Below are 17,844 nucleotides of genomic sequence, written 5' to 3'. Positions count from 1 at the left end.
GAGGGTCAGACGTCCCCCCCCCCCCAAAAAAAAGGGGGCGGTCGGGTTATTATTTTTTTTTGGGGGGGGGAGGACGAATAGTTGAAAATTTATTAAGAGTGGGAACAATTAAGGAACATTCTAGTACAGGGGTACTCAATACTCCATCGAAAATGCCGGGTACCCGCTTCTTTTTGTATTTCGTTTTTTTTTTTACCTAGAAACATTTAAACAATCCTGACAATTTTAACACCCAGCTTACACGTACTGTGGATGCCCATATGCATCCACTTTCAGAAAGTTTCTACCGCCGTTGATGCGTATTGTACTGAACAATAGAGCCTGTGACCTGCATGGTGGCGTGCTTCCAGAACCCTGGAATAGGAAAATATAAACGTGCAAAGGTTAATCAGGATCATTATCACTTCGAGTGCTGAATTTCAGTTGTTGTGATCACATTGCACTTTGGTCGCCATCTAATCTTGCAGTTCACGTTTACGTTTCTGTGAGGACTAAATTAATTATTTATCGAAACATTTATGATTTTCTATGAGCTATCGAGCTGACGCAGACGGACGGAAACAACCGAAAGCAAGCCAAGATGAGTCTGTATTTCACGTATGCAAGCAACATGTTGAGGGAACGATTGCTCATGAATAATATATCACTGGCATTCGTCACGATTGGCAAGCTGGCAGTAAGTTTCCTAAGGCCAAAAAAAAAGTCTCCGGTTTCTGGTATGCGCGCGCGTCGCCGTAGCCATGCGCGTCGGCAAAATGAAAAAGATGATGTCTCAAAACCGCCAAACTCACTAGTTTGACGGGAATCCTGCTGCTGCACAATTTTAACGTGTTTTTAGATGGGGTTATGATCGAGAATAAGCTTTATGTAGCCTCTCTGGTCTCCCATAATATTTGCACTAAGTTTAGTCGGGCACCATTTGCAGTCATCAACCGACATTTGAAGCAAAAAAAACAGCCGCGTCGCCGCACCACTTTTTGGGCAAGCTCCATACCAGAAACCGGAGACTTTTTTTTTTTGGCCTAACGTGGCGCACTTGAAGAAATCTCGGAAAATTCCAAGATAACATTTAAGAATTTCTGTAAAGTTGATAAATTCTGATAAACTATTATTATCTCTACTTACATACCCAACTAGAAGTTTGTCAGAAAATTATTTTCTTATTTCTTTTTTGTGGGGGGGGGGGGGGGGACATTTTCAAAGGGTTCACTGTGCACTTAGAAATAACATCGAAAAATCACGCCGAAATAAATGTTTCTTTTGACTTTGTAATGGGTAGATAAACTCGTGATTTATGAACGAGAGTGTTTAGAACTTGATGAAATGTCACTTTCTGCGAAATTCAAAGTGCGCAACGTTAGGGGTCGCGCCACGCATAGGGTACATCAACAACAGGCTGGGTACTAATCGCCATTACCGTTCCGTATAGGGTTCGGTATGTGTGAAATTTGGACTCATTGTATATGCGCATGCCTACGTGAAGATATATTAAAACCAAAAGACCAGATTTCATAGGAGTCCAATTATGACCGGTTTAGGATACTGGTAAAAAGTGAAAGCCCTATATGATCATATTAGGCCTATCGTGTCGCCGTGGACATGTACATTTCAAGTCCAGTTAGATGTGACTTGAGGTTTTGCATAACCTATCATCATAAATTTCAAATCAATAAAAGTATTTCTTACGGAAGCGTATTTAGGACATGACCAAAAAAGAAAGAAATTTTGGCCCACTATGTATTTTTGTTTTCCAATAGTTAGGCAGGTTTTCAGTAAATGTTTCCTTCAATTAGGCAGGTTACGGCGGTGACCACTATTTGTGAAGCGCACCCTCTTTTAAAATAAAATTGTATTTGGCTTCAATTTGCTTGTATTGTTCGCTTTTGACAAACTACATTATTTTGGTAACATTACACTGTAAAAACAGTGTTTAGCATTTAAACACATCAGAAACGTGTTTATAGTTTAATACGTTTTGGAATGTGTTTCAATTCTAAACGTTTACCACTTTTTAATGTTGTGAAACTAAACGTGTTTACGTTTTGAACATGTGCTTAGGATTGTATATCTAAATGCGCTTAGGAAGGTGTTTAAATGCTATACATTCATTGTACATGTCAAACGGATAATGCGTGTCACAGAAAAAGGACATTCATAAATACCTCAGACAGTTTAGCTATTCCTATTGGTCGAGAGCCCGTCACGTGGCCGGTATTAAACGGATGATAAAGACATGGCTAGCTGGTCTTAAACACTTTTCCAGTGTCACAATAAAATGTGGACTCCTAAAAATCCAGTGCCTCTTACCGTTTCATTGGTTGAACGTTCACAATCCTCACGTAGGCAAGCGCAACACTACAAGCGAGTCAGAATTTTATAGTTCTAAATTCAAAACGCAACGCCCCAGGTGCGTTCTGCGTGACATCGCGCAGAACATGTTACGCGCGCGTCAATCTCCATAAAAGGGTTGTTTACATCTTACTCGCCAGCTGAACACTCCATTATTTTGCTAGAGGGATGTTTCAAAAAGCATGAAGTGAACTTGTTGAACAAAATCGGGATTTTTTGAACGAATTATTTGATATTTTTTTACGGATAAGGTATTTATGAATGGGAATAAATATGTGCTCGGTCGGTATTTATCACTCTGTTTAATACCACTTAGAGTCTGGGTGCTGATAATTACCCTCGCCTCCAGCTCGGGTAATTATCAGCACCCAGACTCTAAGCGGTATTAAACGAGTGATAAAAACCTCCGGAGCACACATTTATTCCCTTATTTAAACATGTCATGGTGCTAAACGTGTGGAAAAAGTGGGTACAGAATTAGTGTTTAGAAATGTGTTTAAATCCTAAACACCATTTTTACAGTGATTACTTTTAATTCATTTATTAAGTGTCTTTCAAAAATGGGCCGGCTAAAAAAAACGGTCACCGTCGAATTATTTTTTTTGTCGGGAGATATTCCTCCATGGGTTCCCACACCAAAAGATTAGGCCGTCTCCGAATTATTGGCTTCGGCTTGAAACTTAACTACTACACAATGAGTCTATGGGAAGTGGCTACAGCCATAGCCAATAATTCGGACTTAGCCTGCTGATCCTTTCTAAATCATTTCATTAAACGAGGATGGAAATAAGGTAAGCCCGTGGAACGATCGAGGTTGTGGTTGGGCAGCCGCCACGCACGGCTTAAAACAAACATGATTATCATAGCACTTTCTCAAAGCTCGGCTTCATTTCCGGTTTGGCTTCATCATCATTAAGAGCCGATCAAATGTTAAAAAAAATCACTTGGTTCATTATCATACAGTTTGATATTTCTGTAAGAAACCAACGGACACGGCCGGCCCCATTGGTCCTTTTCAATATTGTTTGCAATTAATGCGTTAAGCTAATGTGCGCATGGTCAAAATTACGTAAACGACCAAAAATGTATGTGTGCTACCACCAAGCGCTTCAAAAGTCGCTCATTAATTGAAAGAGTTTGAGGGATTTGTTATTCTGTAGACTCTAAAAATGCTGCTGGTCGTTCTACGTATACTCTCTTCAAGAATTACAGGTTACGTTTCGCTGAGCATCCCAAGTGGCCGGCAGAGTTGACATGGAAGGGCGCCATGGCAACTATTGACCAATCAAAAGGGGACTCTGTATGGGGCGTGGTCCTCAAAATCAACAAAGCTGATCTTCCGCTGCTCTATGAGTAAGATTTTAAAAATTGTGATCTATACACATGTATAGCTTTAATCAACTAAGCTTTAACCAAAAGAGGTTTGATACTAAAAGAAGTAAAGAGTTCAACATTCCATTGCATTTGACTCAAGGGAGTCGGTCTATTATTTCCTCTCCATGTCAGGCAAGAGACCGTTAACAAAGGGTTCTACCGTCGCTTGGACCCCGTCACTATCACGTCCCCAGGACCAGTCCCAGAAGATCTGCGGTGCTTCACGCTGCAAATGGTGGATCCGATCTTCGGAAAGAAACCCTCGCCACACTACCTGAAGGTTATCCTTGCGGGAGCTAGGCAGAAATGTCTACCGGATGACTACCAGAAATCCCTGGCCGACGTGGAGCACAACGGCTACGACGGGCCGCTGCCATTGTTCGACGAGATTATGAAAAACGTTCACTAGTTATGACTCAGTAATCCTTATTTGCGTATTATAACATACAGAAAAACTCAGTAATTATGAGTTAAAGCCCGAGTCCATCATTTGCAGCTATCCAAAAAGTAACTGGCGTAATTATTGTTGAAAAACATACTGGTTGAAAGATAGTAAGGGGACTAAACTCCCTGTGAAATTATTCTTTCTGGCAAGCTCTCATTTTGAAGAAATCAACGAAAGAAGGCCTTTCCAACGGTGCATCTTAAGAAGCACCGTAGGAAAATTTAAATTAGTAATTCGTTTTGTTATTCGGCGCAGCGCGCACAAGCATTGGAACGATGCACAGGCGCGCGCGGTTGCTATTATTCGTCGGATCAGTGCGCGACATCGCGTATAGCTGCAATTCAAAACAATTCGAAACATGATTAAGCAACTTTTGATTTGAAATTGAGGTCCTAGAATGCTGTTTTTCTCGGAATATAAAGTTGAAGCTGAGCTGAAACTTCATCAAGTAAGCTGTTCAGTATCCTTCATTAGATTTTGAACACTTTTGTTGCTTCAAACGAACAAAATGCACTAATTACAAATGATGGACTATAGCTTTAAGTATAATTCATAAATACCTAAGACAGTTTACGCATTCCTATTGGTCGAGAGCCCGTCACGTGGCCGGTCTTAAACGGATGATAAAGACATGGCTAGCTGCAGGGCCCAATTTCACGGCGCTGCTTAGCACAAAAATTTTCTTAGCACAAAAATAGTCTGGCTTATAAAAGCAGGTAACCAGCCAAAACTCTACGTGATGTATATTGCTCGTGATCAGTATAGACCGCTTGCAGACGCGTTCGATAACCGACGCGCGAAGGCGCGCGACGCCATGTTGTGGGACAGACGTATATCTATCCACGCACATTTTGTCCCAGAACATGGCGTCGCTCACCTTAGCGCGTCAATTATCGATCGCGTCTGCAAGCGGTCAATTCAGCTGTTGTTTGCTTAGCATGAAAATCACATGGAGTTTTGGCTGGTAACCTGCTTTTATAAACCAGACTTTTTTTGTGCTAAGCAAATTTTTGTGCTTAGCAGCGCCGTGAAATTGGCCCCTGGTCTTAAACACTTTTCCAGTGTCACAATAAAATGTGGACTCCTAAAAATCCAGTGCCTCTTATCGTTTCATTGGTTGAACGTTCACAATCCTCACGTAGGCATGCGCAACACTACCAGGGAGTCAGAATTTTATAGTTCTAAATTCAAAATGCAACTCGCCAGGTGCGTTCTGCGCGACATCGTGCAGAACATGATATGCGCGCGTCAATCTCCATAAAAGGGTTGTTTACATCTTACTCGCCAGCTGAACACTCCATTATTTTGCAAGAGTGATGTTTCAAAAAGCATAAAGTGAATTTGTTGAACAAAATCGGGATGTTTTGAACGAATTATATGAATTTTTTTTACCGAAAAGGTATTTATGAATGGGAATAAATACGTGCTCCGTCGGTATTTATCACTCTGTTTAAGACCACTTAGAGTCTGGGTGCTGATAATTACCCTCGCCTCCGGCTCGGGTAATTATCAGCACCCAGACTCTAAGTGGTCTTAAACAGAGTGATAAAAACCTTCCGGAGCACACATTTTATTCCCTTAATATAGCAAAGTTACAGCCAAGCGTTAAGCCACTGGGATGGCACGCAGTGCCGACACAAGGACCGATTCCATTCAGCAGCCATCTTAGAGGCGTGTTTTGTACACATCGACGATTGCTGCAGTGCAAACGATCTTTACAGACATGGGGATGGGGGGGGGGGGGCACCAAGGGTGGATCCTTTACCAAATTTTTGGGGCCGTCCAGCCGACAGCTGCAAATTCGTAAGGGCCAGGGGGGGGGGTATTTGACGCCGGAGGGCGCTCTTTTCTCTTTTTCTTATCTCTTTTTTCAAATACACTGTATCACAAATCTGCAGGGGAAAGGGGATTACACTGGCTTCCTGTTGAGCAACGCATAATATTCAAACTCCTCATCACCTACCAGTCTATCAACGGAACAGCACCCCATCATGCAACAACTTATATCGCCATACAAGCCTGTACGCCAACTACGCTCTAGTGATGCGCACTTGCTTGTGGCTCCATCTTCAAGGTTGAAGACTTATGGACACATGAGACGTTTTCATGTCACTGCCCCTCGCCTATGGAACAGTCTGCCAATAGCCATGAGATCACAACCTGACGCTGACTCTTTCAAATCTTGTCTCAAACTTACCTCTCCATTCAAGCTTATCATTAATTGTCTCGGACACCAGCACAGTGAATAGGTTTTCCTAGATACCAGCGCTTTATAAGTTTTTATTATTATTACAATGTATTAATATTAGCCATTCATCTGAACGGTACTGCTAGCATTACACATTTTTTTTTGGGGGGGGGGGATAATTGCTGTTTTGTGGGAGGCACCTCGATCGATCAGTTATTGCAAATGTGTGTGTATGATCTTGTTATCCTCCGTTTACGACTGATCTGAGAACTTAAGATCGGACAATCATGGGCAGGGTGACCGTTTTAGCCAATTTTCAGCTAACTTTGACAGATTTTTTGTTAAAAAAACGAGTTTGACAGAAAATTTGACAGAATGGATTATTTTGGCAGATTTCTGGCAGAATTCTGCAAAAATGGTTGACAGAAAACCATAGCAAATTAAAAAAAAAATGGTAACTTGGAAAAAAAACCTTCAATCTTTTCAAACAAACCCTTGCATAATGGGACAGGTTGGTTGGTCTAGGTCCTAGAGACTCTAGGTACTGAGGTTCACTGGGAACCGAACTTTGTCGTGACGCAGCCGCATTTTGCCTGAAATTTACGCAATAATTGCATAACATCTTTATGTGACTATAGATTGTTTATAATAATTAAGGCAATACTACAAATCTACATGTGATTTAAGTGTTTGTACTGTATTTCGAGTAATTCTGGGGAATTTTGCAGATTTTTAATAAATCTGACAGATTTTGAGGTGCATTTAGCAGAATTTTTCCATGACCTTACGGTCACCCTGATCATGGGGGATTTGCGATAACAATAATAATCCCGAAGACCTCAACCATGTCCTCGGGAGGTAGTCGTGTACAAACCTTATGGGAGATTAAAAAGTTAATAGTACAAACAATAGGAACAAAAGAAGGGAACAAGGGGTCCTCATAATTATAACGTATAGGATAACATGGGTGTGTACGTATTCATCTTTTCACACCGTGGACGAAAAATACCAACAAAAGAGAACAATATCGTCCACGATTCCCAGCATACGTCCGCGATTGAGGTCGTGTACAAAACCTATGGGAGTCTTCCTAAAAAGGTAAGAGTACAAACACAAGAGGGACAATAGGACGTCCACGATCGACGGTGAACACACGTTTGTTTGGGTGCGTGTGTGCTGTGCTTTACTACATAAAACCCTCGAGGACAGACCAGGACAGACACACAACTGATAGTACAGTCCGTGGGACGAGGCCTTTTTTCGCTCGACACGCGTGGTTGGCCGAATTTTATAAGACTTCACAGACATGTAGATTATGGTGTACCATATCGAAAGAACTTTGTTCCCCGATCCACAGTTTGTTTGAGAATGAGCAAATCTGGGATAAAAACGCCGAAAATTCTACATGAGAAAAAAGAAAAAAAAGAAACAGCGCCCTCTATTGACATAGTCAGAAACCTTTTCTCACGCAATGAATGGCCGTCCGAGTTCGGGCGGGCTGGCTGTTCTTGACGGAGTATTTTCATTGTTCTCACGCTCGAACGGCGGGAACACGACCCACGAACACTGCACTCGGAAAAGGATCTCACACTACCTATCCGTTAGGATATACCCGTGTCAAGAACAAGACCCGCCCCAACTCGGCCACTTTGATGAGTGCTTGCTAGTTGCTAGATGCTAGATGATACTTCTGTCATGTTATATTCCAGATTTATTCCAGATTATTTCTCATCGGGATGCCAAAATATCTTCGTTACAGTTTTGTCGAACATGAAATGACCAACTCAAGTTTTAAATTTAAGATCGAATGTTATGTATTAGCTACATAAACACCGATTGGTATGATAAACCCCAGATCAGAATAATTTTGTGAACTCTTATCTCAGCCGAGGGTAACATGTTTTCAAGCAAGTGCGTCTATCTGGTGGAGCATCTGAACTTCTGAAACATCTTTTGAAAAATGTTATGCCTGAAATTATAAAAAAAAAAAGGAATACAAATTTGATACAGTCTCAAAAAAGGAAGCGGGTGGGCCGTTGGGGATATTGGTGGTTTTCACGGAATGGATGGAGCAACAACAAAACATGAATCGGTTCTTAAAACAATATTCAAAATAATAAGGTAGACGGTTTCAGCTAAAACATATCGCAGTTGTAATGCTGCCACTCAAAGCTTCCAAATGAGGGGAATATAAATAATTTTTCTCTTCTTAAAAAAGTTTGCAAACAGAAAGTGGGTCCTTTAATTTGATGAAACTTCAGTCAGTGGCCGAGTCACGCACAGAGCCCTGTTTGACCTCAGTTTCTTGTCCCGAGGTCATGCTCGCAAGGCCCAAAAGCCTACGCGAGATTTTACGAGACTGTATTCGAGACTACATAAAAACACGAAAAGTACCTGGATACATGCACTGTTTGGCCAAGATGGCTAGGTTAGTGAAAAGTTGAAATCTTGTGCATTATTTTGATACCAAATATAACTGCTTTTGACAAAAATAAAGTGTTGTTACTACGTGTCAAACAAATATGATACTTTATAGCATTAAAAGTGAGGGCCGATAGTTTTTAGGTGTACATTCGATTCAAGGCCGAAAGAAATGGCAAGATTCAAAAGATAGAGGATAGTATACTACGCTTCATTTTCATATGAAACACGTGCAGGAGACTTTTATATTGTTGGTCCAAATCGCCGGTTGAAAAATGAAGACTTTTGCGAGATTTCTTTATTTGCGCTTCATGCGCTTAGTCTATGGGAGATCAAAGGTTTACATTACAGGGACAAAGGGAAACACAAAGCATTTCCTCAGGAGTATATTAAAGATATAGTCCATCATTTGTAATTTGTGCATTTTGTTCGTTTGAAGCAACAAAAGTGCTCAAAATCTAATGAAGGATACTGAAAAACTAACCTGATGAAGTTTCAGCTCAGCTTCAGCTGTATATTCCGAGAAAAACAGCATTCTAGGACCTCAATTTCAAATTAAAAGTTGCTGAATCATGTTTTGAATTGTTTTGAATTGCAGCTATACGCGATGTCGCGCACTGATCCGACGAATTATAGCAACCGAGGGCGCCTGTGCGTCGTGCCAATGCTTGCGCGCGCTACGCCGAATAACAAAACGAACTACTAAATTAAATTTTCCTACGGTGTGTCTTAAGACGCACCGTTGGAAAGGCCTTCTTTCGTTGATTACTTCAACATGATAGCTTGCTAGAAAGATTAATTTCACAGGGATTTTAGTCCACTTACGGCTGCAAATGATCATGGACTATAGCTTTAAATAAAGAGTGGGTGTGCGTGACGGCAGCCTCGACTCCATGGGCGCGTGCGCGTTCCTTCACTAACCCCTGGTCGTGATATTCACGTAAACGAAGCTGACTGGCTAAATTCAGTGCGTACTGCGCGGGCCTTTCGAAGATTGCACGCTGGGCGCGCACATAATGCGCTCGCGTGCTTTGCACGTCACGTCACGTGCGAATATTCAAACCTGCGCGATGCCTGTACGATATGGATTATGGCAGCCTCGTTTTTCGCTAAAAAAACCCCCCTGTTTCTGCGGTTGTAAAGGGACGAAAGGGGTACGTGCATTTAATAAAAAATCTTTGCTAAATAACGCAACGTCCAAACCTAATGTTTGAAAAGCATTGATTCTTTAAAAACACAACTTTCAGCATTTTAAAGATGGCGTCGACACGTAAAACGGATAAACTGCAGCCTAATTATAATGTGCCATATTTTGACACATTTAAATTACACAATTCCAGGGGTTGAGATCGCGCAAGGCATGATGGGAAACAACATGGCGTAGCAAGATCTCGTGCCCATGGGAACGAGGTTGGCGTCACGGTGTTGGTGGTGGGGGTAGGGGGCACTCGACTCCTCCCTCCTCTTACTGACTGACTTTGATTCATTTTTCTTTTCACTGAGAGTTACTTATGAGCTAGGTATAGAGATATGATAGGATTTCATCATCACCTTCACCATTCAATATCACCTACATTTCTTGATTTCTTCTAAATGACAGCAAGTCAGACGGACCACGTTTAGTACCTTTACTCTTTAATCCATATAACTTAAATAAGCTTTTTTTTGCCATAATTCGCTAGGTTATTTTTTGGTTATGAATACAAATGATCCTATGTCGTTAACCTGATTTTTCTTATATAAAAACAAAATTAAAACACTAGTAATAATATTTTAAAGACTAAAATTAGCGAAAGACATAACTTCTAAAAATCCGATTCAATCACCCTTTATTCCCTTCACGCCTTCATGTACATGAGGAAAAACAGTAACTACTAAACTTGAAATGAAACTTTATCATGGCTCCGATCATCCGCCGAGTCGAGTGATTGTAGATAAGGAATAGCGCCCTCTTTCGACCGGTCTGTGTCAAAAATATATTGGTTAAAGCTAGCTGTAGTCCATCATTTGCAGCCATCCGAAAAGTAACTGGCGTAATTATTGTTGAAAAACAAACTTTAGTTGAAAGATAGTAAGGGAACTAAACTCCCTGTGAAATTATTCTTTCTGGGAAGCTGTCATTTTGAAGTAATCAACGAAAGAAGGCATTTCTAACGGTGATTCTTAAGAAGCACCGTAGGAAAATTTAAATTAGTAGTTCGTTTTGTTAATTATTCAGCGCAGCGCGCGCAAGTATTGAAACGACGCACACGCGCGCGCGGTTGTTATAATTCGTCGGATCAGTGCGCGACGTCGCGTATAGCTGCAATTCAAAACATGATTCAGTTACTTTTGATTTGAAATTGAGATCTTAGAATGCTGTTTTTCTCGGAATGTACAGCTGAAGCTTAGCTGAAACTTTATCAGGTTAGTTGCTTAGTATCCTTTATTAGATTTTGAACTCTTTTGTTGCTTCAAACGAACAAAATGCACAAATTAAATGATGGACTATAGCTTTAAGGGTTAAGCGCTAGCGCCGCGTAATATCTGCAGACGACACGGGAATGACGGGTGCTGCTGAACACATTGAATTGCTGAACAACATTTTTTTATTTTATTTAGAAAATGTCATTTCTATACTTTGCATACGGAAGTAATCTACTCCGTGAGAGGCTTCATGTGAACAATCCGTCTGCGGTTTTTGTAGCTGCAGCCAAGTTAAATGTGAGCATATTTTGTTCAGTCACTGAGCTGAGTCATGAATGCAACTGTAGGCCCTAGTCAAACGCGGTTTTTGTAGCTGCAGCCAAGTTAAATGTGAGCATATTTTGTTCAGTCACTGAGTCATGAATGCAACTGTAGGCCCTAGTGAAACGCTCAGTGTCGGGCAGTGACTGTCAGGCTGTGTTGATATTTGTAATGCCATAATGACCATGGAGGAATGCAATGACGAAGCAATTTTGACGCCGTCTTCTTGCATAGTTACGTGTAAACGCTATAGAATTCGAGAGAACATTTTGGACTGGAAAAAGGCTCGGTCAGGAAAGAATGTTGCAACCTGACGCCACGTTTTTCTTTAGCTTGACTCACTCCAGCTAACCTGCTAACATGCTCAACATCAGGAATTCACATGTTACATGTGAATTCCTGAGGTTGGACTCCGTTGTGTACACGCAATGGAGTCCAGGGTATGAATCTCTCCTGCCATAGCGAAAAAAACTATAACACATTTTTTGCATATTTTTACCTGCCGGAGGAAGCTGAAATTTCGCTTACATATTCCTTGTGTCCAGAATTGTACCTGCGCTGGGTTTAGGAATGGCAAATATGTCTGTGGGCGGCGTGTTTACCGAAAATAAACCGCAATCCCAAGCTTTCGTTGAAAACATTTTCAGTACGAACTCCCTGTGTGAAGATTACGCGCGTGCGTTCATGCACACCTAGCACGCTGCCGCCACAGCAGCAAGCGGCAGCAAACAGCATGCATGCGCATGTACGTCTTCACGCGGGGAGTTCGTACTGAAAATGTTTTCAACGAAAGTGTAGAACTTGCGGTTTATTTACGGTAAACACGCTGCCCACGGACATAGTTGCCTTTTCTAAACCCAGCGCAGGTATAATTCTGGACCCAAGGAATATGTAAGCGAAATTTCAGCCCTCCTCCGTCAGGTAAAAATATGAAAAAAATGTGTTATAATTTTTTTTGCTATGATGGTAGAATTTATACCCTGGACGTCAGTCGAATGCAATGAAGACGTCGTCCAACCTGGGCTAGGAATTTACATGTTACATGTGAATTCCTGATGAGCATGTTAGCTGGAGTTTATACTCAAGCTAGTTTTTTTTCATATATCATCTCCGTGGAGGTCAGTCATTGCAAAAATGATGATAAGACATGACTGAGAAACATTTCCAATTTTGTTTGGAAATACTTTTCTTGACTCTCAATAGATTTTGTACACAATCGCGGAAGTGGCGTCAGGTTGCAATTTTTTTTCCCTTGGACTCACAGTTTATTAATACATTGAGAGAGGGTATGGTTTTACATTTTTTTGGGTGGGGGGGGGGCCGGGATTTAGGGGGAAACAATGATGAAGATGACAAAAAAACGCAACACAAAAATAAAGCTGGGAAAGAATGTTGCAACCTGATGCTGCTTTTTTCTTCATATATCATCTCAATGAAGGTCAGTCATTGCAAAAATGATGATAAGACATTAAAGCCATCATTTGCAGCTATCCAAAAAGTAACTAGCGTAATTATTGTTGAAAAACATACTTGGTTGAAAGATAGTAAGGGGACTAAACTCCCTGTGAAGTTATTCTTTCTGGCAAGCTGTCATTTTGAAGAAATCAACAAAAGAAGGCCTTTCCAACGGTGCTTCTTAAGAAGCACCATAGGAAATTCAAATTAGTAGTTCATTTTGTTATTCATCGAAGCGCACGCAAGCATTGGCTCAACGCGGTTGCTATAATTCGTCGGATCAGTGCGCGACATCGCGTAGCTGCAATCGGCTCAGTGAGAACGTGTCTCGGACGCTGAATTCAGGCCCAATTCAAAACATGTTTCAACAACTTTTGATTTGAATCAAGATATCCTAGAATGTTGTTTTTCTCGAAATATACAGCTAAAGCTGAGCTGAAACTTCATCAGGTTAGTTGTTCAGCACCCTTCTGTAGATCTTGAGCACTTTTGTTGCTTCAAACGAACAAAATGCACAAATTACAAATGATGGACTATGCCTTTAATCTGGGACTGGGAAACATTTCCAACTTTTGTTAGAAATACTTTGAAAATGTTTTGACTCTCCATAGACTTTGTACATAACCGCTGAAGTAGCGTCAGGTTGCAACATTCTTTCCTAAAGGTGCAGGGTTACAATGAATGGATTTTTTTCTTCTTTTTCAGAACTACAGGCTGCAATTCTGCGTCAAGGGACAATGGAACAATAACACACGATGGAAGGGTGGTGCGGCGACCATTGAGCAATCCGAGGGGGACTCTGTCTGGGGTGTGGTCTGGAAACTGGAGAAGTCGGACCTTAAGAGTCTGGATGTGTGAGTATGAAAATGTCATGCCCGAACTATAGCAATGGCCCCAAGTATAGAAATGACCCCAGCTATAGATGGGACAGTCCTACCTATAGTTGGAACAGTCACAGCTATTGTTGGGACGCTGATAGTCTGGTTCCCAGACCAAAAGATTCTGACTATTCCTGATGAATCTTAGGTCCGGTAGCCTCCGGTAATGCATTGTATTACAAATAATGTCACGTGACCAAAACGGGAGGAATTCTTCCTTTTTCCGAAAATTTCTGAAGTTTGCCGAATTCATTTCGTCGACAATCGGATAGCGCCCAAGTATTTCCGAGTATAATATAGGTTTTATTAACTGCTAATTGCTTATTAAAAACTTAAAAAAACGAGATGATAATTAATAGTCATTGCTTTTAGTTAGAAAATTTTGTACAACGATTTTGTACTGTTTTGAATTTTACGCCTGTTAGCGGCATTTTCCAAAACTTGGTGTGGTCTTCATTCGGCTCCGCCTGCTAACAGTGCTATTTGGGTGCCTAACTTTGAAGATTTCAGGTCAACATTAGTCAATGTTTTCTTACAGAAATATCAAACTGTATTATCATAACTGTATGATATTATGAAGCAAGAGGAGATTTATTTAAAAATTTGATCGGAACATTAAAAGCTATAAGTGATAAAGCGAAATCGGAAACAAAGCCGAGTTTTTAAAAGGGCCATCAATGTCGTCATGTTTATTTTTGGCCACGGAGGCTGCCTGACCTACAATTTACACATGAGCGTCAGGAATAATTGTCAGGTCTGGGAACCAGACTAGGACGATGATACATTTCTTTCTACAATAAACTGATTTAAAATCATAACACATATATAAAAATGCAGCTAAAACAGGAGGTGAGGTGAAATGTGAAGAAGGCAAGCAGGAGTTGTTTACGTCTTACTCGCGAGCTTGACACTCCATTATATGGCTAAAGGGGCGTTTAAAAAAACATGAGGTAAAATTGTGGAACAAAATGTTGGAAATTTTTAATTTTGGACTTGTTTTGACTTTTGGACTGAAAAGTTTTAATTTTTTTGACCGAAAGGGTATGAGCCTTTGGCTCATGTAATTATCATCCACCAGACTCCAACCAGTCTTAAACATAGTGTTTAATACAGACCAAGCACACATTTATTCCCTTATATTTGATATATCCAATTATACAGTCAGGAGGGTGTGCATACACGTGTGTACCGTCGCCTGGATACCCTCCAAGTCACCACGGCAACGGACCAATCCATTTTGGAATGCATCAGCTACCAGTTCATGGAGCCCCTCTTCGTTAAACCTTCCCCCTACTATCTCAAAGTGTTACAGACGGGTGCACTGCAGCACGGTCTGCCTGTTGAATACCGCCGATTTCTGGACTCCATTGAGCACAACGGGTACGATGGGCCTTTACCAATATTCGATGACATCATGAGGAATGTAAAGCTTTAATCTGTTATTCATAAATACTTTAAACAGTTTACCCATTCCTATTGGTCGAGAGCCCATCAGGTGGCTGGTCTTAAACAGATGATAAAGACATGGCTAGCTGGTCTAAAACACTTTTCCAGTGTCAAATGAAATTTGGACTCCAAAAAATCCAGTACCTCTTACCGTTTTATCGGTTGAACGTTCACAATCCTCACGTAGGCATGCGCAATACTACCAGTGAGTCAGTATTTTATAGTCCCAAATTCACAACGCAACGCCCCAGGTGCATTCTGCTCGACATCAGGCAGTACGCGCCCCAATCTCCATAGAAGGAGTTGTTTACATCTCATTCGAGAGCTGGACACTCCATTGTTAAGCTAGAGGGGTGTTTCATAAAACATGAAGTGAACTTGTTGAACAAAATCTGGGTTTTTGACCGAAAAGTTTTGATTTTTTTTTACCGGAAAGGTATTTATGAATGGGAATAAATATGTGCTTTGTCGGTATTTATCACTCTGTTTAAGACCGCTTGGAGTCTGGGTGGTGATAATTACCCTTGTCGAAAGCACCCAGACTCAAAGCGGTCTTAAACAGAGTGATTAAAACCTACAAAGCACACATTTATTCCCTTAATAATTTTGAGGTAGCAGTCGGTGAGAGATGCTAAAATGCAGCTAATGGAAAATATAATAATGAAAATGCTATAGTAATATTGTATATACTTTCTTTTGGGTGCAAAGACATGCTTTCTTTTGGGTGCAGAGACTTTATAATTTAATTCCTGGATTACTTTTATTTAATGCACTGAAATCTCTTTGAACTTAAGCTTTTACAAAAATTTGCCTTTTTAACAATTCATATGATCATTATCATTAAGCGATGACTTGAACACTGAAGAAATAATTTTGGAACTATTTTAAATGGTATTTAGCTTTTTGATCTATTATGGTCTGGGACTTGTTGTTTTATACTTAATTATGGGTTTGTAGCATGTATATTAATATTGGATTCCATCACGTTGATAAGAAATATTTAGATACATTTTGAAATAAAAAAATTTGCAGCGATGTAGCGACATCTTCATTCAGCATACTCCGGTCATGTGACCACCTTTTGGGCCATCACACTTGACTACATCCCTGTTTGGAATTCTAAATATGATGAAGATGTCGCGATGACACCGAAAGCTATGTCGCTGCAATATTTTTGATTCCAAAAAGGTATCTAAATATTTCTTAATTATGGGTTTGTCAAGTAGAATGAAAAAGTTGGCAGGAATGTATAAGTCAATCACAAGTCCACCAGTCGCAATTCAACTCGCAAGCTATTCAACTCACAAGCTATTCAAACAAACTTTGACAAAGGTATTCCTTTGTTAATCATTCATTGTTTCTTTTGTTACTGGACTTGTGATGGACTCGACTACATGCCTGAAAGTTGGTATTCTGAATATGTTGTGAGGTTCATCAATAAACCTATATTGTACCTGCAGCCGATTTCACGAAACCTTAAACATTTCACTTATGACACATTTCACAAAAAATGGATAGTGCGTAAGTCCGCAACTTGTCAACCTCGTCCCCAGTGCTTACTTTATTTCCAACACGGTTTCCAATAGTAAACCTGGATAGGAAACTTTCTTCCTGTATCCCGATTCGATACCGCAATTTTATACCGCGTAATTTTATTGCGCAGAAAGCCTTACGCATGGCTCAAACTGAGCACTTTTTCGTAAAATCAGCTGCTGGTGATCTGAATAAGGGATGTAAGTTCTCTTACAATTGCACCTCTATTTGAATTTCTTGTATTTTCAGATGCATCTGATACCTTTATATTTAATACACTATATATTTAAATTATAGACTTTTTTAAAATACCAAATGTCATTCCTGATTTTTTTTACTGCTAGTCTGGTTTTTGAATCAGCTGTATATTTTCTGTTTATGTAAAAAAAAAAAAATAGCTCTGAGACATCACAAGGCTAGATGCTGTTTGCCACAATGCATTCTGGGAGCTGGGGGGGGGGGGAGGCGGTCAAGATAAGGTCGTGCACTTACTGGGTACCTGAGAACTCGACTGCTGATGTCAGGAACTGGTTCCAGATTATGGGATCAGGTACCCGTAACCAACTTGGCAACTTCGTAGACAATGAAAAAAGGAAAAGGGTTTTGAATGTCATTTGTGGGGAATTCTCAAAATGAATACCAAGCTACTTGGAAAACTAAAATAGAGTTCACATTTATGTGTATTTTAAAGTTGCAAATTCTTTAGCCTGCACTGTACACACTTGTATCTTGCTGCATTGACGCACCAATGTGGTAGTGATATTGTGCGCACCTTTATTTGAAGTTTGAACAGCAAATTCCAGGATTTGAATTTGGGGGTTTTGGTTTCCTTTACCAGTAGTCGAGTACCCGTGTTTTACTTCAATAGGGTACCTGGTTCCCGTATTACCCTTTATTACAAACTGCTTGTTCATAATGAACATTGTCGGGATGTGATTTTGAACGCGCATTTCCCCCACCCTCAACCACACCCCTCCCACCCACCCCATGAATGCAACACATTAAACAACTTACAACCTTGTTTGTCA

At 40.5% G+C, this 17,844-nt stretch overlaps 2 protein-coding genes across 3 annotated transcripts; both read left to right on the top strand.

Moving 5' to 3' along the window:
* Nucleotides 1-346: 346 nt before the first annotated feature.
* LOC119744495 (gamma-glutamylcyclotransferase-like) lies at nucleotides 347-4,236 on the top strand. The gene is made up of 3 exons (XM_038220439.1): nucleotides 347-676; nucleotides 3,554-3,702; nucleotides 3,856-4,236. Exons 1-3 carry the CDS (start codon nucleotides 581-583, stop codon nucleotides 4,130-4,132), a joined length of 522 nt encoding a protein of 173 aa, XP_038076367.1. The 5' UTR covers nucleotides 347-580; the 3' UTR covers nucleotides 4,133-4,236.
* A 7,045-nt stretch (nucleotides 4,237-11,281) lies between these two features.
* On the top strand, nucleotides 11,282-17,804 carry LOC119744425 (gamma-glutamylcyclotransferase-like). 2 transcript variants are annotated; one of them, XM_038220353.1, is made up of 3 exons: nucleotides 11,282-11,480; nucleotides 13,665-13,813; nucleotides 14,999-17,804. In XM_038220353.1, the coding sequence occupies exons 1-3, from the start codon at nucleotides 11,382-11,384 to the stop codon at nucleotides 15,270-15,272; spliced, it is 522 nt and encodes a 173-aa protein (XP_038076281.1). In that variant the 5' UTR covers nucleotides 11,282-11,381; the 3' UTR covers nucleotides 15,273-17,804. The 2 variants fall into 2 exon arrangements, with proteins under 2 accessions (XP_038076281.1, XP_038076290.1); XM_038220362.1 differs by lacking the exon at nucleotides 11,282-11,480 and adding an exon at nucleotides 11,601-11,737.
* Nucleotides 17,805-17,844: the final 40 nt, after the last annotated feature.

The sequence above is a fragment of the Patiria miniata genome, unplaced genomic scaffold (assembly GCF_015706575.1).
Source record: "Patiria miniata isolate m_02_andy unplaced genomic scaffold, ASM1570657v1 HiC_scaffold_12, whole genome shotgun sequence".
Classification (NCBI taxonomy): domain Eukaryota; kingdom Metazoa; phylum Echinodermata; class Asteroidea; order Valvatida; family Asterinidae; genus Patiria; species Patiria miniata.
This window is presented reverse-complemented; position numbering and strand designations above follow the sequence as displayed.

Coding starts and splice junctions, on each gene's coding strand:
- LOC119744425 (XM_038220353.1), top strand. CDS start 11,382: ATGTCATTTCTATACTTTGCATACGGAAGTAATCTACTCCGTGAGAGG. Junction 11,481..13,664: donor TAGCTGCAGCCAAGTTAAAT/GTGAGCATATTT, acceptor CTTCTTTTTCAG/AACTACAGGCTGCAATTCTG. Junction 13,814..14,998: donor GACCTTAAGAGTCTGGATGT/GTGAGTATGAAA, acceptor CCAATTATACAG/TCAGGAGGGTGTGCATACAC.
- LOC119744495 (XM_038220439.1), top strand. CDS start 581: ATGAGTCTGTATTTCACGTATGCAAGCAACATGTTGAGGGAACGATTG. Junction 677..3,553: donor TCACGATTGGCAAGCTGGCA/GTAAGTTTCCTA, acceptor ACTCTCTTCAAG/AATTACAGGTTACGTTTCGC. Junction 3,703..3,855: donor GATCTTCCGCTGCTCTATGA/GTAAGATTTTAA, acceptor TCTCCATGTCAG/GCAAGAGACCGTTAACAAAG.